Consider the following 20,706-nt stretch of genomic DNA (forward strand, 5'->3'; position numbering starts at 1 on the left):
GGGAAACAACGACCGCTCCGCCTACCTCCACTGCTTCCACCGCCACACAGAGCGACTGTGACACCTCCCCAGCGTCCACTGTCACCCTTCTGCCACACAGAGTGACTGCTCGGTACTCACTACCACGTCTACCGCCACACAGAGCAGCAGGGACTCTTCCTCCATAAACACAGCGAACGGAGTAGATCGCGGTGCCTCTGTTCGCCCACGAACCTCTCCTCAGACCACTTCAGGAGATTGGAGAAAAAAGAAATCTAAGAGGGAAGTGCAGCAGGACGCGAGGAGGGTGTCCAGCGAAGGACTGAGGACTCACCAGGCCACCAAGCAGACACAAAAGCGAGCCAAGGCAAAAGTGTGTGAGTACTGCTCACGGAAAGGACACACTTCTGCTACTTGCCACGCCAGAACTGACGATTTACGTCAGGAGCGTCTCCTACAGCGGCTCTTACGGTGGAAAGACACACAGCCACACCCTTCCCACCTGCAGCGCCTCAGCCCGCCCACCCCCTCACTTCATTTCAGTCCTTGCCACAACCTCGCCCACTCCTTCCTCAGCCTGGTATCTGGAATCAGAGCCAGGGGCGGCAGTGGACCACCTCTTCACCAGTACCAGCAGTCGGCCGCGGACCCTAACCACCACCTCGGACTAGCAGGCCTCGCTCACTACCATCCCTCACCATGGTACAGCCAGCTTGCCCCGCCGCCAACTAAAGGTCGTCTCTAGCAACGTCCGTGGTCTCCGGACTAACCTTGCAGACTTATACCACAACTGTGTGCAACGACACAATGCAGACGTTGTTGTGGTGACAGAGACATGGCTGAACAGTGAGGTGGAGCCCACGTATGGCAGGATGCAGGGCTTCACCCACTGGGTGAGGAGGGACCGACAGGAGCGAACAGGAGGTGGAGTGGCTGTCTGCTTCAAGGAAGGAATGCAGGCCCAGCTACTCGACATAGACACGCCTCCAATGATGGAGATGATGTACTTCCGAGTAATGCTGGCAGACCGCTCAGCCCTCCTGCTGTGTGCCCTGTATCGCCCCCCGCGACAAGGGCCTGACTCACTCCTGTACCTGACTGAGACCTTAGACAACCTGATGATGGCACACAGCTGCAGCCACGTGCTGATTGTGGGGGATCTCAATCACCACCTGGAAAGAGACGCCTACGAGAATCTCCTGAGGTGCAGGGTCTGACAGATCATGTCACCTTCCCCACACATGAACGAGGAGGGACATTAGACCCTGTCATCTCAGACTACCAGGAAGACAAGCTTCAGTGTCATCAGCTGGGGCTCGTGGGCAGCTCTGACCATCACGCTGTACTGACACAGCTGGAAGTGGGCGTGGCTCAGGACGAGGCCACCACCCGCACCATCTGGCTGTGGAACAAAGCAGACTGGGCTTCCCTGCGCCGCGACCTGACCCACACCCCATGGGCCACTCTGCTACAGGGAGGAGCAGAGAGTGAAGCACTTGCACTCACCTCTCACCTTCTCGCCCTCCAGAGACGCCACGTCCCACACAGGGAATACACCACCAGATCGACGGATCAGCCATGGTTTGGCTACCGTTGCCGTGTTGCTGCTGAGGCAAAGTATGCTGCCTGGCTCCGCTACAAGAGGAACCCGACTCGGCGCAACAAGGACCTGCACAGGGCTGCATGCAGGAGGATGGTGGTAACCAGCAAGTGGGCCTTAAAAAAGTGGGAGGAAAGCCTGCGCCGGAAACTGTGTGGCACTGGCGTAGGAAACAAAACTTGGTGGTCCCTTGTTAAGGACAAACAAGGAACTGGCCACCAAGAATCCATCCCTCCCCTCAGCAAGCAGGACGGTACTGTCGCCACCAGCAGTAAGGAGAGGGCACAGTTGCTGGCTTCCTTGTTTGCTGGAAAATGAAGGTGGGGAATCCACAGCAGCCACCGCCTCAGCTGGTCCAGCAATGTGAGAAGACTGTCACCATGGTGGAGGTGACGCATCAGCAGGTGAAGCGATTATTGCGGGGCTGGACACACAGAAAGCCACCGGCCCTGATGACATCAGCCCGCACCTGCTGAAGCGATGCTCCCAGGAACTGGCTGCCCCTCTCACCCAAGTTCACAACTTGTGTACGGGAAAACGTCTGGCCTTCAGTGTGGAAGGAGGCTCGAGTAGTTCCTGCACACAAAAAGCTCCAGGACGGACCCAAAAAACTACAGACCCATATCCCTGTTGTCAGTGGTGGGTAAAGTGTTTGAGAGGGTCGTGGCAGAGGTGGTGTGTAGCCATCTCAAGGACAATGCCCTCCTCTCAGACCAACAGTTTGGGTTCAGACCTGGAAGGTCAACCTCCGACCTAATGATGCTTCTCACCAGGCATTGGCAGGACGCCCTCGACGACGGCAAGGACACTATAGTGGTTGCTTTGGACATAGCAGGAGCTTTTGATAAAGTATGGCACAACGGATTACTAGAAAAGCTTCGTGCTAAAGGCATCCAGGGTGGCTTGCTACGACTCCTGGGAAATTACCTGCAGGACAGAAGCCTCAAGGTGGTTGTCAACGGGCAAACATCTGAGTCCCTGCCTGTGGAGGCATCAGTGCCACAGGGTTCAATTCTTGGCCCACTCCTGTGGAATATCTACGTGGATGATCTTCTCCAGCTACTGCCAGGAGTCATGGCCTATGCTGATGACTGCACCCTCTCCTATACCTATCCACGCCAGGACAGTGGGCGGGCTGCTGAGGCCATCAATCAGCAGCTACGAGTGATAAAGGAGTGGGGTGCTCGCTGGCAAGTGACATTCGCGCCGGAGAAGACACAGGCAATGGTTGTCTCTCGGTCCCCAGCCGCCATGGCAGCAATGGCAGGAAAGTTGTCTTTGGCGCTGCTGCTCTCCCACTCCAAGATGACGTCAAGATACTTGGAGTGGAGGTGGATCGAGGGCTGAGGTTTGACAGGCATGTCAAAACCATTGCCAAGAAAGCCTCTCACAGGATCTCCGCTCTCAGAAGGATCGCCAGTTTCCTCGACAGGAAGGGGAGACTGCTGCTGTACAAGGCACAGGTGCGGCCCCACCTTGAATACGCAGCTCTCCTGGATGTCCTGTGCCGCCACACACAGAAGGAGACTGGACAGCATCCAACGCCGCGCCATACGGCTAGTAGATGCTGCAATACCACCTCACCCAGAGCCTGAGCGTCCCCTTGATTCACTGGAACACCGCAGAGACGTGGCGGCGATCGTAGTGTTCCATAAGGCACAGGTGCAAAGAGTGCCACATCTGGCAGGGCTGCGTCATCCTCTAAGAGTCACCGCACGGAGCACGAGAACGGTGCTCAATGGTGGTGACGCCGTAGAGGTGCCGCGATCCCACGGGTGTCAGCATCAACGCACCTTCGCAGGACGCGTCTCCAGGATGTGGAACTTGTTCACGGCCGCGGTGCCTCACGTCCAGGAGATGAACACACACAGTGTCAAACTGATGGCACATAAGTGGAGACAGACACTGCCAACTCCTCTGACACTCTTTGTGACGTGACACTCAGTGTAGTGCAGTGCGTGAATAGTGCTAGTGAAGTGAAACGAATAGTGCTCCATTTACATGCTGACCATCTTGTATATTATCTATTTTTAAGTCTTGTAAATATTGTAGAGAAATAGATTGTAGTACCCTTAGAATAGGTAGCACACGACAGTGCGCCTTTGGGTACATGTTCTTTTGTATAAAGTTATGTTTAAATAGAGAGAAACAGAGAGAGAGAGAGAGAGAGAGAGAGAGAGAGAGAGAGAGAGAAAAAAAGAGAGAGAGAGAGAGAGAGAGAGAGAGAGAGAGAGAGAGAGAGAGAGAGAGAGAGAGAGAGAGAGAGAGAGAGAGAGAGAGAGAGAGAGAGAGAGAGAGAGAGAGAGAGAGAGAGAGAGAGAGAGAGAGAGATATAATACTCGGGTATGTATCTATTTCTCAATTGAAGAATTTCTTAATTTTGACAAATCAACAAAGCATGGTATTCATCCCCTATCAATTCATTATTACATTTAGTACAATAACGCACCTCTCTGTCTGTTTGATTATATCTACCAACGATGATTGGTAATTTATTATTTCCCGTACGAAGCTTTGACAAACTTATACGATTATTTTTATTAAGTTTAAGCAGGTATTTTTCATTCCCATAAATTTCTTTATATAATTTGTAAGTACTTCAAATACCTTTATTTGATATGTTTTCATACCACTTGTTTATCCACAAGTCTTTTAATTTTTGTTCAATCGCTTTTCTGAACCATTTAGGGTTGCTAACTATCTGCGACATCCACACCCATGACATTCCACACTCTATACAAATATTTTTGATGTATTCTATCCATGGTGACAAATACAGACCGCTCGTATATAACTGTAATAAACAATTATACATTATATAACTTAATTCAGTGTTTTTTCCCGTCACTAACCTAGACCAATAACAGTACTTATCATCTTACACTTAATAGTTATATCAAGAGGGTAAACTCCTAGTTCACTGTATACCATGTCTGTGCTGGTGTATCTATGTACATACAAAACGTGCTTCAAAAACTTCATATGTAGTAATTCTATTTCCCTTATAGTACAATCACCCCATATTTCACAGCCATATGTAAGTACAGGCACAACCATCGTTTTAAACAGTTCTATTTAAATATCAACTGGCAAGTCATATTTACGTGAAGTACCAATGATGGAATACAAAGCCCTGGTTGCCTGTTCCTTAAGAGCCAACTCCCCTTTCCTGAATCTACCATTGTGGTTAAACAAGACACCCAAATATTTGTACTCGTTAACAACCTGAATAGTCTCACCCCCTAATTGAAAATTATAACTACTTGTTTGTACCTGTCCTCTACTAAATACAACAATTTTGGTCTTGTCACAGTTAACATTTAACTTCCAATCTAGACAATAATTATGCAAAGATGTTAGCGCCTGTTTCATATTCACTTCACTATCACATAGCAATACTGTATCATCTGCATACATTAGCACAAATAATTTCAAATAAATATTGAGAAACTCGTTATCAAAATCTAAGTATTTACAATTAAGTTCAAGAAGTTTGTCCTGCAAGTCATTAATATAAAAAGCAAATAACAATGGTGACAAATTTTCTCCCTGCCTTACCCCAATATTACACAAAAATGTGTCCGACAATTTTTGAGTCACCATCACACAAGATCTAACATTTTTATACATACTATTAACAACATTTAACAATTTACCATTAACATTATCTCTAACCAGCTTAAACCATAATCCTTCCCTTCACACCATATCAAACGCCTTCTTATAATCTACGAACAAGCAAAATAATTTTCTCTTTTTCCATTTAAACAAATCAATAATACATTTGAGCAAATACATATGATCCAGAGTTGAATATCCTTGTCTAAATCCTGCCTGTGTTTCATTGATGATGTGGTTCGCTTCAGAGTACTGATTCAAACGATTGTTCAAGACGGATGTAAATAACTTTCCCATACAGCTTAACAAGGTAATTCCCCGCTAGTTATTTGCGTCTCTGACGTCTCCCTTGTTTTTGTATAATGGTATTATTACTCCAATGGTCCACTCCATTGGGAAGACTCCTTCATTCAATATTTCATTAAACATTTTAACATAAAGAGGGGATAATAGGTCTTGAGTACTTTTAATATATTCATTGATGATATTGTCAGAACCTGGTGATTTGTTATTTTTCAACTTATTGATGCATGTTTTTATCTCTTCAGACGTAATAGGGTTGTTCAGTATGGGCACATTCCTCTCTTGGTTAATTTCATAGTCAATGGTGTCATTTCCCTCGTTATCAATAGTTAATAATGCTTTAAAGTGGTCATAAAATACTTCAAGATTAAGTTCACTCTCCTTGTTTCCTCCTTGTTCACCTTTTAATATTTGCCAGTATGATTTTGGATCTTTGCTTTTGTTTCTCTCAGTTTTTTCACAACAATGAAATTTTCTTTATTTTTCACCCTTGTTATCTCTTTCTTGTAGTTTTTACTTTTCTCTCTCATAATATTATACGTGACAGGTTTTTTGTTTATTGTGCTTGTTCTTAACTTTGTGGTATTGCTTTCTGGCATTATAACACTGTTTATCATAACCGTTCATATTGGTGTTATTGCTCTTTTTAATGTATTTACTTTTACTTTTGTGGGGAAATACCTTCATAGCAGGTTCTACTAGTACTAATTGTAATTGGTGTGTTATGTCATCCACAGCTAAAACGTCAACTGTATGAAGCAGTTCATGCACTCTACTGACATCCACATGACTCACATATTCCTCTTTTCTCTCATGACTCCAGTTTCCTGGTATTACTCTCACTGTTTCCTCCTCTTTACTACTCTCTCGTTGTCTGTCTTACCTCATGCAAATTCTATCATCGTCTGCAAACCACAATGCACATTCGAAAACAATGGCTCAAAATCCAATACCTCAAAATTTTTAACATGTTTCACAACATTGCAAGTACCTATAACATAATCAATACTTGTATTGTATGTAGTAGTATATTCACCAATTCCCAAGTCATTGCCAACCCTTCCATTAAAAATAACGGCATTATTGTTTTTACATACTTCTACTAATCTCTTACCGTAGGAACTTCTGTCAGGGGTATTGTCTTTATTACTCCTATTCATTAAACATCCTGTAGCACTTAACACAGCGTTGACATCAACTAGTGGTAATATATCGTCCTCAGTTATATCAGCAACATCTGACAGTCTACCAGTATGTGCGTTTAAGTCCCCACTGACAACGTGAAAACAATCTGAAGGAGACAGAAAAAACTCAAGTTCATCAAAATGTTCTCTCTTAGCATACCGTGAGTGGCTTGGTGGTATATAAATACAGCTAATAAATAAATTCTTTTCCAATCCAAGATCTTGTCTGTTTATGCAGATAGATAATAAGGTTTCCTCACTACTTTTAATTTCTTTCTACTTTATACTTAGTGTTTCTCACACCAATTAAGACCTAATTTATATCTAGTTAGAGCACTTCTGTTCTTATACACGATATCAAACCCATTATTTACCATTATTTCCCTAACGTTATTCATGTCAGCGTCATCACACCTGGTTTCACACATGCATAATATATCATAATTCACAAGAAACAACATAAATTCCTTCATTAATAGCTTGGACTTTAAGCCACAAACGTTAATTGTCAAAATATTCATACGCAAACTTTGAGTGGTCGTTAGCGTAGGTCCTTCAGTAGTGAGACTCTGAGTGTGTGTTAAAACTTGTGGATCACTGTGTGCTTGTTTTGAACTTGTGTTTACTTGTGCAGTTATAGAATGTCGCTGTGGTGTTGAGTTGTTTATCACTGCGTAGTTTATATTGTTATGTATCTGTGTTAGATTATATGTAGGTGTTATTTGTGTTGAATTTTTCTGCTGACTTATGGTGTTGATTGCAAAGTAGTGGGTTGCCCTTGGATAGTGCTGTACTCCTGCCACTTGGTACTTAACAAGGTGGTCCAATCTTATGCGCTTCCAATCCGGAGATTCGATTCCACTTTGAAGAGATCGTCTGGTGTTGTAATCTTGACGGGTCTCTCCTTGTCCTCGAGCCATGCCAGTATCTTACCATTACGAGAAGTGACGTTCCTTACAGCCTCTTGTTCCTTTACCATCTTCATAAGTGTAGATCTCAGTGGTGTCAGATCTTCATTGATGTAGATTTTCTTGTTTTTCACCACTGCGTTCCTTTTCTTTCTGTAGCAGAAACGCACTATCACAGGCCTGCTTCTGTCACCAACCTTCCCTAACCGGTGAGCAATGGATATATCATCTGCTTCTAATTTCACTCCTACATTAGCAGCAACTTCGATAACCTTTGCTTGTAAAATATCCTTGTCCTCGTCAGGTTCTTCCTCAATACCAAATATACGCAGGTTGTCTTTCCGTGTATACTGCTCCAGACGGTCATTTTTGTAGCGATGTTCCAGGTTGATTTTTTGCATGTTGAGTGATAACGTGTTGGTTATATCTTTCATTGCCGTAGAAACTGCAGTTGTGACAGCCACTGTTATAATGCTAGCAATTCCGGGCATGATGGCAGCAATGACTTCCTCTCTCTCCTTAAAGGAGAGAGATTAAATTATGCAAGAGCGGATTTTGAAAAATTAAGGAGTTATTTTGCTGATATTGAGTGGAATAATATTATGTACAGAAAGACAGTACAAGGGAAGTATGACATATTCTTACAAAAATACAATGGAGTAAAAAAGTTTGTTCCTGTTTATAGAGTTCAGAAAAAAATACATGCTTGGTACAATGCTAGATGCATACAAGCAAAAAAGGCAAAGGATAAAGCATGAAAGAAACTCTTAAAGCAGGGAAATGACTATATATAATAGTCAACAGTACAAAGATACTAGAAATGAATATATTAGAGTAATGAGAGAGGAAGAAAGAAAGTTTGAGAAGAATGTAGTGGATAAAAGCAAGGATGAACCCAAACTTTTCTATAAGTTTATAAACGGCAAAACAAAGAATAAGGAAACGATTGAAAAAATAATCAAAGAAGGGAAGACATACCAAACAGAGAAGGAAATGTGTGAAATAATGAATGAGAGCTTCAAAACGGTATTCACTGCAGAAGATGATTTCACAGAACCTAATAGGACATTGGATTGCCAAGGATTACAGGAGATTGCAGTGCACAAAGAGGATATTGGAAGATTACTGGATAAGTTGGAAGTCAGAAAAGCAATGGGGCCAGATGGTGTATCAGGCTGGGTGTTAAAAGAATGTAAAGAGCAATTACTGGAGCCAATTTGGGAAATAATTAAACGTTCAATAAATGAAGGGAAAGTTCCACTAGAGTGGAAGAGAGCCAATGTAATACCGACATTTAAAGGAGGAAAGGCAACTGAACCACTAAACTACAGACCAGTGTCACTTACAAGTGTCGTAGGGAAGTTATGTAAAATAATTATCAAAGAAAAATGGGTTAAATTTCTAGAAGAGGAGCAAGTCATATCTAACAAACAATTTGGGTTCAGGACAGGGCACTCATGAGTATCAAACTTGTTTAGCTTCTACTCGAGAGTTATTGCAGGACTTGAAAACAGAGATGGATGGGTAGACACAGTAAACCTGGACATTAAAAAGGTTTTTGATAAAGTACCGCACAGAAGACTTCTTTGGAAACTGGAGAACATAGGAGGACTGCGTGGAACCTTGCACGATTGGACAAGAGGATAGGGATAGGGAAATGAGAACTGTGATTAGAGATACATACTCATCTTGCGGTAAAGTATGAGTAACTAGCAGGGTGCCACAAGAGTCAGTGTTAGTCCCCATTATGTTTCAGATTTATGTAAATGACATTCACATTGGGATAAACAGTTATATAAATTTATTTGCTAATGATGCAAAGTTGCTAAGAGTTATCAAAACCAGAGAGGACTGTTTGCTGTTGCAGGAAGATTTAAACAAGATCTATGAATGGAGCAAGAAGTGGAAATTGGAGTTTAATGCCAAGAAATGCCACATAATGGAACTAGGAAAGAGTAAGAGAAGACCAGTATGGAACTATTTGATAAGAGAGGAGCAAATAATGAAGACTTAAGAGGAAAAAGATCTTGGAGTGATCATACAAGAAAATCTGAGCTCTGATAAACACGTAAGCAAGATATTTGGACTATCATATAAAATGTTGACTAATATAAGAGTGGCATTTCATTACATGGATAAAGATATGATGAAAAAAATCATCACAAGCATAATAGGCCTAAGGCTGGAATATGCAGCAATGGTATGGTCTCCAAGCTCTAAAAAGGATATAAAAAAATTGGATAGGATACAGAAGATTGCTACAAAGATGGTGCCGAAATTGAAGGACCTCACATATGGAGAATGACTGAAGGAAATGGGACTGCCAACCTTAAAAGATAGAAGAGAATGGGGATACCTAATAACAATGTATAAGATAGTAAATTATATTGAAAAAATAGACAAAGAAAACCTGGTGCTGTTGACGGAAGAAGATGGAAGGACAAGAGGACATGAAAAAAAGATCAGGATAAGGCAGTGTGTGAAGGATATTGGAAAATACAGTTTTCCACACAGAACGGTGAAAAAATGGAATGCATTGGATAATGGAATTGTTACAGCACATAGAGCGCATAATCTTAAAGAAAAACTAGATAAATGGAGATATAGAGACAGGACACTATGAGCCCCGCTCAAACCCTGTACAATACAACTAGGTAAATACATGCATACACACCGCGTAGTGTAGTGGTTAGCACGCTCAACTCACAATCGAGAGGGCCGAGTTCGAGTCCTGATAAGCGGCGAGGCAAATGGTCAAGCCTCTTTATAGTTAGCGAGTGGTGTTTGTGCTTGGTGTCTGTGTGTGGTGCTTTTGAGTGTTAGTGAAGTGAAAGTGTGTACTGCAAGTGTTAGATTAGAGTGAAATAGTGGTTAGAATCAGTGTTTGTCAGTTAAAAATATTTTGGTAGAGCGAGGAGACTAGGCTTGTAACCGTCAAGTTGACCTTGAAAGTGGATTAGTTGACCTCACTTAGGCACCCAACCACCGCGGTTCCCGCACCCCATCGTCACCAAGTATTTTTATTTGTTTGTTAGCTACATATAGTGTTCTTGTGAGTTAACAGATTGTGAATTAGTATGGTGGTAGCTACTGAGGTATATCAGAGTGTGATTGAGTGTGTGAAAGAGAGTGTTGAGGTGGGATTGGGCGAGTTTGTTGTGTGGGAGATGTGTGGGCATGACAGGAAGGTCGTTGACTTTTCTGAGTGTATGGTGTGTAGGCTCAAGAGCGAGAATTTAGTTCTTTCTCTTGAGCACAAAGAATTGCGAGAGGAAATGAGAAAGCTAAGTGAGGGGAAAGTCGACAGTTCTCATCTTTGAGTTGAAGGAGGAGGTTAACAGGCTTGGGGAGGTAGTGGATTGAAGGAGGAGGTTAAGAGGCTTGGGGAGGCAGTGGAAAAAATTAGGCAGGAGATCAGTGTTAGGCCGAAGGTTGGACCTTCTGAGGGCGACAAGGTGGCTTGGCCCTCTGTCGGGAAGAGCAGAGTGGGGAAGAGGGAGCAGGCGAGCCAGACTGGGAAAGATAGTAGTCAGGATGGGCAGAGATGGCAGGTTGCGAGAGGAAGGAAAGTGGAGGCAGTTAGGGAGGATAGGACTAAACCTTTTGAGTGTGAAAATAGGTTCGGTTAGTTGGAGGGGGAGGGGGAGAGTGAGAGTGGAGTGAATGAGGTGGTTGTGGTGAGTGAAAGGAGAGAGAAAGGGGTAGAGGAGAGGAGGAGGGGGGTTGTGCCTAGCACACCTCAGGTGTGTGTGGTGGGTGACTCTCAGGTTAGGTACTTAGATAGCACTTTCTGTGGGAGAGACAGGGATAGGAGGACGAACATGTGTATGCCTGGTGCAGGTGTGAAGGCAGTGAGTGAGGAGGTGCAGAAAAGAGTTGGGGGGATGGAGAGGGAGGGTGTAGTAGTTTTGCACGTAAGTGGGAACGATGTCAGAGCAGGTGGGTCGGAGGAGTTAGTGGCAAGATTTCGGGAAATGTTAGGCAAGATAAGGGAGAGTGGTAGGAGGTGTGTAGTGTCAGGAATCTTGCCTTGTGTGTATGTTAGCAGGGAATGGTTGTCTAGAGCCATTGGTGTGAATGATCGGGTAAAAGGGATGTATTTACATATTTACCTATTTGTGTATTACAGGGCCCAAGCTAAGCTCTCTGTGTCCTGTCTCCTTGTCCATTCCTGTCATATCTCTCTTTCATCTGATTGACACACACCACGTCAACGACATCACTGCTCAGTTTATTCCACTTATCAATGCTACGATGTGGGAAACTGTATTTACTCACGTCATTTAGACAGATGTCTTTTATTAGCTTTTTTCCATGTCCTCGGAGATGATTACTTGTGGTCACCTTTATCAACTCTCTGTCCAGTATGTCAATCTTGTTCACCAATTTATACATAGTTATCATGTCTCCTCTTGTTCTTCTCTCTTCTAATTGGATATATGGGATAGGTTCTATGGACAAAGGGATTTGTATGCTAGGGATGGTGTGCATCTGAGTAGGAAGGGTGTGGATGTGCTGAGTGGATGTCTGGAGGGGGGAGTTGGGATGGAGTGTAGGGGGTGAGGTAGCAAATGCATTCCAAAAGAAAGATGTTAGACGTAAATTAGATAGGATAAACAGAGATAGTGAAAAGATTAGGAAAGATTTCCAGGTGCAAATAGGAGAGAATAAGATTAGGATTCCAAATAAGGAGACAGCATCTAGGAAGGTAGTAGGACTTAAATGTTTTTATGTAAATTTAAAAAAATCCTTCATTTCCAGTCAGGTTAATGGTATTAAGGTAGATAACAGAGTAGAGTCCTTATGGCTGGATGTTAGAGTAAACAAAAGTAAGGTTATTAGAGTAGGAGCTTTTTATAGACCACCTAACCAGTCAGCAGATGTAGATAGGGGGTGTACTAGTCAGACAATTATCTTAGGGGATTTTAATCTTAAGTCAGTAAACTGGGAGAGGATGGTAAGAGATGCTAGTGAAAATAAGTTTATGGAAAGTTTTCAGGATAACTATTTAGTGCAGATGGTAGATAAACCTACTAGGGGGAGGAAGGTTTTAGACATAGTACTAACAAATATTGAGCATTGTTAAAAAGAAGTTGAGGTAAGAGATACTTTAGCAAACAGTGACCATCATATAATTAGATTTATCATTAATTCCAGTAGGGATAATATAGTGAATAAGACTAGAGTCCCAAACTATCAGAAAGGCAATTATGGTAGGTTACGTCAGTTATCAGGAGAGGTAAACTGGGAAGATAGTTTTGGAAATAAAACTGCACAGGAGATGTGGGATATTTTTAAGGTTGTAGTAAAGGGTATAGTGATGCAGTGTATCCCTTACAAAGATATAAGGCAGAGAAACAGGAAGCCATTATGGTGGACTCACGAGATAGGAAGACAGATCAGAGAGAAGAAGAGGCATATAGAGAGTTGCAGAAAAGTGGGGAGGATGTAAATTTGATTAGGTACAGATTTGAGTAAGGTTATAAAAAAAAGTAAAAGGCAGGCAGAGATAAAACTAGCTAGAGCTGAGAGTAAAGATCCCCCAAAATTATATAGTTATTACAAGGTCAGTGATAAAAGAAATAAGGATAGGATTGGACCACTCAGAAAAGATGGTGTAGTAGTGGATCAAAATGAAGACATAGTAGAATTATTGAATGAACTATTTTCTCTAGTATTTACTAGGGAAAGAATAGGAAATCCTGTTACAAACAGTGCGATGAGTAGTTTAAGAGATTTAGAAAATATTGATATAAAACCGGGAATTATTAGGAAATTTATTCTTGAACTGGACGATAGGAAAGCTAGTGGTCCTGATGAGCTACATGCCAGAGTACTTAGGGAGGGTGTAGACAGTATTTCTGAAGCACTTAAGTTAATCTTTGAAAGATCACTTAGGTTTGCTGAGATACCTCAGGACTGGAAGTTAGCTAATGTTACACCAATATTTAAAAAAGGTAGGAAGGATGATGCGAATAATTATAGACCGATCAGTTTAACTAGTATAGTATGAAAGATACTAGAGAAAATCATTAAGGGTAGTATTTGGGAGCATTTGAATGAGAATAGATTAATTAGAGATACCCAACATGGCTTTAGATCAGGGAGGTCGTCTTACAAATTTGGTCGATATCTTAGAATATATTACCAAGGAGTTAGATGATGGAAATAGCATAGATGTTATATATCTAGATTTTAGCAAGGCATTTGATAAGGTACCGCATAGGAGGCTAGTGTACAAATTGAGACTACATGGGATAGGGGTAGGTTAGTTGATTGGATTAGTGAATGGCTTTCTGATAGGAAACAGAGAGTAGTATTAAATGGGGCAATGTCTGAGTGGAAAGAAGTGGTTAGTGGGGTACCCCAAGGATCAGAGCTAGGACCTCTTCTTTTCTTGGTGTACATTAACCCTTCAGGATGTTAAAAAGCCGCCTGTATGATATTGGTGGTAGTGCAGTGATGATCAAAGGAAACTCGTGCAAGCTTGTCATACTTGTCTTTGTGTATTTTGCTGCTATTTTTAGTTACTATAAAAGAAGAGGAGAAGTGGAAAGAGAGAGAGAGAGAGAGAGAGAGAGAGAGAGAGAGAGAGAGAGAGAGAGAGAGAGAGAGAGAGAGAGAGAGAGAGAGAATATTTTAGACACAAGAGAGAGTAGCTAGAGAGAAGAGAGAGAGAGAGAGAGAGAGAGAGAGAGAGAGAGAGAGAGAGAGAGAGAGAGAGAGAGAGAGAGAGAGAGAGAGAGAGAGAGAGAGAGAGAGAGAGAGAGAGAGAGAGAGAGAGAGAGAGAGAGAGAGAGAGAGAGAGAGAGAGAGAGAACAGTCTATGCCATTGGGGAATTTTAGACACAAGGCGGGACATGTAGCTTATCTTTAGTGATTGGTGGAGACAAGGATGGTGGGAGGAGCACTAGGATTTCAAAGACAGCATACGGCATGTATAGTTGGTATCCAACACACTATACGGGACAACTGAACTGAAGAAAGCTCAGAAAGAAATAAGAGCCTACGTGGGCGTCACCGGATATGCTACTGGGACTTCATGACACCTACGTAGGCGTCACCGTATATGCTACTGGGGCTTCATGACGCCTACATAGGCGTCACCGTATTGAAGGGGTTAATGATTTAGATATAGGAATTAGTAGCAAAGTATCAAAGTTTGCAGATGATACTAAGATAGCATGTGCAGTACAGGGAGAAAAGGACAATTACAGAATACAACGAGACCCTGACACGCTAATAGCATGGGCAGACAGGTGGCAGATGGAGTTTAATTCTAAAAAGTGTCAGATTATGCATTTAGGTAAAGACAACACAAACTTTAGCTATGAGATGGAGGGACGTTGGCTAGAGGCAGTAGAGGAGGGAAAGGATTTAGAGTAGTGATAGACATGACTATGAAATTTTGAAAGCAATGTTTAGAAGCAAGAAATAGGGCAAATAGGATCCTGGGTTTATAAATAGAAATGTTAGTTATAAAAGTAAGGAAGTAGTGCGTAGCTTATATAATTCCTATGTTAGGCCCATTTAGAGTATTGCATACAGGCCTGGTCACCCCATTATAGGCAGGATATCAACATGTTAGAAGCAGTTCAGAGAAGAGCAACTAGGATGATACCAGCATTAAAGCGCCTGGAGTATTGAAATAGATTAAAGGAATTAAACATGTTTTCATTTGAGAGGAGATGTATAAGAGGGGATATGATACAGTTATTTAAAATGTTCTCAGGTACAAACTACATAGATCTTTCTTTACCTTAGAGGAGGGAAGTAGGACTAGAAATCATGGCAGGAAGATTAGAAAGCAAGGCTGCAGGTTAGATATAAGAAAATATTTCTTTAGTCATAGGGTGGTAGACTTCTGGAATGCATTGCCAGAGAGGGTTGTAAATAACACTAGTTTGACAATGTTTAAAAACAGATTAGATAAGCACTTAAATTTATTAGATTTATAATTATGTATAGTGCTGCATGAAAATTTTTATAAGAAATTTACTATAGTTAAACAAGACATGATTCCCATGTATGGGGATCACAGATTGTAGAGGAATTCGATGCAGGACTTGGCCCTGTTAATGGGCCAAATATTTAGAATTACTGTATAATGTATTGTGTACTTGTAAGTGTATCTTTAAGTACTGATGACGAGGTCGCTGTGCGAGTGATACAGGATAACCTAGATGGGCCCTGGTGGCCCTTTGTTATCCTGTTATTTATGTTATGTTATGTTAATGTGTGGCCCCTGTTCACCTAGCAGTAAATAGGTACGGGATGTAACTCGAGGGGTTGTGGCCTTGCTTTCCCGGTGTGTGGAGTGTGTTGTGGTCTCAGTCCTACCCGAACATCGGTCTACGAGCTCTGAGCTCGCTCCGTAATGGGGAAGACTGGCTGGGTGACCAGGAGGTGACCGAGGTGAATTACACACACACACACACACACACACAAAACCAGACATACTACAGTACACAGCACCTTACTAATAAAAGCTGATGAAAATATAGTCTGGGATGTTTGGACACTTTTAAAATGATTTTCCTCTTCTTCATCCCGTCTGTTTTAACCTTCTTACCATCTATTCTCCTGTTCCTCTACTATCCAAGAATGAATAGAATTAGAAATGCAAGGTCTTGATAAGAAAACAGTAAATATACAAAACAAGTAAAAAATAAAATAAATGAATAAAATTAAAAAGCTCACCTTACATCTGGAGTTTGAGGGATATGAATGATGGTCTTCCTGTCATTGGCTGAATCTGTCCCTTCATCTTGAACACTTCTACCAATGTAACGCTTACAGTTCAGGGTGGGGCAGATGTACACATCATTCTCCGAGTTTGAGCTGCTGTGTGCTTTCAATGTATGCTTTTCTTTGATATTCTCTCTGATGTTTACATTACGTGGATTGTGAATGTTTGGTTCTGATTTCAATCTATAGTGATCAGGATGTGTATGCAAGGTGATGGAATTCTTGTTACAACATTCCTGAGATCCTGACAGACCAGACATTGCTTCCCTCTTTCCGGCTTGCAGTGCCGAGTGGTTACAAAGTGAGGAGGGAGCAGAGTGGAAGAGATGGGCGTCAGCACTCTGGCTCCCCAAACCTTTGTGTGGGATGGAGTCATGGCAAGGCATTCTTTCACTCAAATCTGTGCTGTCACAACTCCTCCACTTGTCATGTGAAGGTGATTTGTGTGCAATTTCCCTCCTGGTTTCTAGTGATGAGTCTGTGGTTGGACATCCATCAATAGGCTTAAACATTAGTGAGGAATGATGATGGTCTGATGATGATGATGATGGCAAGTTTAGGTGGTTGCATAATGAATGACTAGAATGCCTTAGTGAACTGGAAAAAATTTTTTGGTCCTGTTTTGTACTTTTCACATCACTGCTGAATACACCGACTATCCTAGGAACAGTGTTCATATTTGGGTGCAGTATGGAGGCCAGATTGTGGCTCCAGTCCCCCCGTGCCTGCATAAAGATGGTGAATGTGTCGGGGGAGTGGTGGCTTGGTGGCTGTGGAAAAATCATACACAGTTACAATATGGTGGAAACATGATAATGAATTCCTATATCTATATGCCAGGTCAACAATCCCAATTGAAGTGACCCAAGCAAAACACCACACACTCATACACACACTAAGAGACCAATGAAGGTGAGAATGAGATCCCAAGTGGCTGTAGAGGAAATTATGGCTAGGAAAGGGAAGCTGGCCGATGATGTTGAACACAAGGATATATGGATAAAGAGATATGAACTTAGAGGAAAGGGATAAAAAGAAAGTGCTAAGAAGTGAAGCTAAGGAAAAAAATGAGTAAAGGACAGAGATAGAGAAGAATAATTTTTACTGGAGGATTCTGGATATGAGACTAAAGAAGTGGTACCTAAGGAAGAAAGAGGAGGTCGTGGAAGAGCCAAGAAATTAAGAGTGACTTGTATTAATATAGATGGGTTGTTATCAAGCATATTGGAAGTTAGGGGTTATTTGAAAGAGAATAAGCTGGATGTAATGTGCATTGGTGAAACAAATATAAGAGGAGAGATCTAAGTCAACTTTAAAGAGGAAGGATATAATACCTGAAGGAGACAGGCAGGATAAAGGGGGAGGAGGAGTGCTAATTATGGTTTGTGATAATATATGTGTGGAGAATGTACAATATGGTGAGGACAAAGTGGAAGTAATGGGAGTAACAATCAAAACAGAAGAGTTGAGGAAAAGAAAAATTATAGTTACATACGTTCCAACAAAGACTAATACATGGGGAGTAGAAGAACCTAAAGATATGCAAAGAGAGGTGATAAAGTGCCTAGATAACATGATAAGAAGAGATAGAAGAATACTCTTAGTTGGAGACTTTAACTGTAAAATAGTAAACTGGAGAGAGATGGAAGTAATGGATAATACTGGGCAGTGGAGTGAGAAAGTGTTACAGTTGACTATGGTTAATACAATGGACCAGTGGGTAGAGGAGTCAACAAGGTACAGGGGAAACCATCATTGCTTGACCTAGTTTTCACAAAGAAACCAAAGTCCCATCCAATCATACAATACCTTAGTCCAATGGGGAAAAGTGATCATGTGACATTAGAAATGCAAATGCAGGAGGAAGATGAGATAAGTCAAAGAGAGGACTATAAAGGAGAGAGATTAAATTATGCAAGAGTAGACTTTGAAAAATTAAAGATCTATTTTGTTGATATTGAGTGGAGTAATATTATGTGCAGAAAGACAGTACAAGGGAAGTATAACATTCTTAAAGAAATACAATGAAGGAGTAAAAAACTTTGTTCCTGTTTATAGAGTTCAGGAAAAAATACATGCTTGGTACAATGCTAGATGCTTACAATGAAAAAAGGCAAAAGATAAAGCATGGAAGAAACTTATAAAGCAGGGAAATGACTATAACAGATGGCAGTACAAATATGCTAGAAATGAATATATTAGAGAAAGGAGAGAGAGGAAGCAAGAAAATTTGAGAAGAATGTAGTGGATAAAAGCAAGGATGAACCCAAACTTTTCTACAAGTTTATAAACGGAAAAACAAAGAATAAGGAAACAATTGAAAAAATAATTAAAGAAGGGAAAACATACCAAACAGAGAAGGAAATGTGTAAAATAAAGAATGAGAGCTTCAAAATGGTATTCACTGCCGAAGATGATTTCACAGAACCAAATAGGACACTGGATTGCCTAGGATTGAAGGAGATTGCAGTGCACAAAGAGGAGATTGGAAGATTACTGGATAAGTTGAAGACAGAAAAGCAATGGGGCCAGATGGTGTATCAAGCTGGGTGTTAAAAGAATATAAAGAGCAATTACGGGATCCATCCAATTTTGGAAATAATTACAAGTTCAATAAATGAGGAAGAGAGCCAATGTAATACCAATATTTAAAGGAGGAAAGGCAACTGAACCCCTAAACTACAGACCAGTGTCACTTACAAGTTCTTGGGGAAGTTATGTGAAAAAATTATCAAAGAAAAATGTGTTAAATTTCTAGAAGAGCAAGTCATTTCGAACAGACAATTTGGATTCAAGACAGGGAGGTCATGTTGTATTAAACTTATTAAGCTTCTACTCGAGAGTTATTGCAGGACTTGAAAACAGAGATGGATGGGTAGATACAGTGTACCTGGATATTAAAAAGGCTTTTGATAAATTCCCGCACTGAAGACTTCTTTGGAAACTAGAGTACATAAGAGAATGTGTGGAACCTTGCTCGAATGGACAAAAGAAATTATTTGAAGGATAGGGAAATGAGAACTGTGATTAGAGATGCATACTCATCTTGGGGTAAAGTAACTAGCGGAGTGCCAAAAGGGTTAGTGTTAGCCCCTATTATGTTCCAGATTTATGTAAATGACATTCACATAGGGATAAACAATTATATAAATTTATTTGCTGATGATGGAAAGCTGCTAAGAGTTGTTAATACTAGAGAGGACTGTCTGCTGTTGCAAGAAGATATAAGTAAGATATATGAGTGGAGCAGTAAGTGGAAATTGGAGTTTAATGCCAAAAAATGTCACATAATGGAACTAGGAAAGAGTAAGAGAAGACCGGTATGGAACTATTTGATGGGAGAGGAACAAATAATGAAGACTAAAGAGGAAAAAGATCTTGGAGTGATCATACAGGAAAATCTGAGCCCTGAAAAACACATAAGCAAGATATTTGGACTATCATATAAAATGTTGACTAATATGAATGGTATTTCATTATATGGAAAAAGATATGATGAAAAAAATCATCACAAGCATGATGCACCCAAGGCTCGAATATGCAGCAGTGGTCTGGACTCCGAGCTCTAAAAAGAATATAAGAAAATTGGAAAGGATACAAAAGATTGCTAAAAAGATGGTGCCGGAATTAAAGGACCTCACATTTAAAAAACGACTGAAGGAAATGGAGCTGCCAACCTTATAAGATAGAAGAGAACATGGGGACCTAATAATAATGTATAAGATAGTAAATGATATTGAAAAGATAGACAAAAGACCTGGTGCTGTTGACAGAAGATGGAAGGACAAGAGGACATGAAAAGATCAGGATGAGACAGTCTGTGAAGAATATTAGAAAATACAGTTTTCCACACAGAACAGTGAGAAAATGGAATGCATTGGATAATTAAGTTGTTACAGCACATAATGTGCATAACTTTAAGATAAATTAGATGAATGGAGATATGGAGACAGGACACTATGAGCCCCGCTCGAACCCTGTACAATACAACTAGGCAAATGCAACTAGGTAAATACACCACTCACACTCCCTGGTGAAAAGTAAATTCTTACCAAAACATAATAACAAATTTACTCAGTTAATGTTTCATATAAAAATGCTTTGCATACATGTTGATGTGAATTCCATCCACTCCACTCTTTCACTGCAACCCAATATTATTCCCCCACAATCACCTACAAATACAGAGACAAATACTAGGTCAGCATCTTAACTTGTCCAGTACCTTAAACAGACAAAAATATCATATTCTCTCTGATTTTTCTATCTAAGCATAGAATATTCTAGTTTTGAATGGTAACAAAGGATGACTACATCAGTAAACAGGTTAATGAAAAGGTAAACAAGAATGCTGGCACTAATGACA

General features: G+C 41.3%; 1 protein-coding gene across 5 annotated transcripts in view; it reads right to left on the reverse strand.

Annotated features, from left to right (window-relative positions):
* Positions 1 to 20,706, reverse strand: part of LOC123515519 (NADPH oxidase 4-like) — a 162,144-nt gene that overhangs the window by 47,144 nt on the left and 94,294 nt on the right. For 4 of the 5 annotated variants that reach the window (XM_045274206.1, XM_045274209.1, XM_045274207.1 and 1 more), the window contains one exon: positions 16,293 to 17,110. In XM_045274206.1, coding sequence (XP_045130141.1) covers positions 16,293 to 17,110 — 818 coding nt within the window. Of the gene's footprint in view, positions 1 to 7,617; positions 7,746 to 16,292; positions 17,111 to 20,706 lie in introns of all 5 variants that reach the window. The other variant, XM_045274208.1, reaches the window with a different exon arrangement.

The sequence above is a fragment of the Portunus trituberculatus genome, chromosome 39 (genome assembly GCF_017591435.1).
Source record: "Portunus trituberculatus isolate SZX2019 chromosome 39, ASM1759143v1, whole genome shotgun sequence".
NCBI lineage: Eukaryota > Metazoa > Arthropoda > Malacostraca > Decapoda > Portunidae > Portunus > Portunus trituberculatus.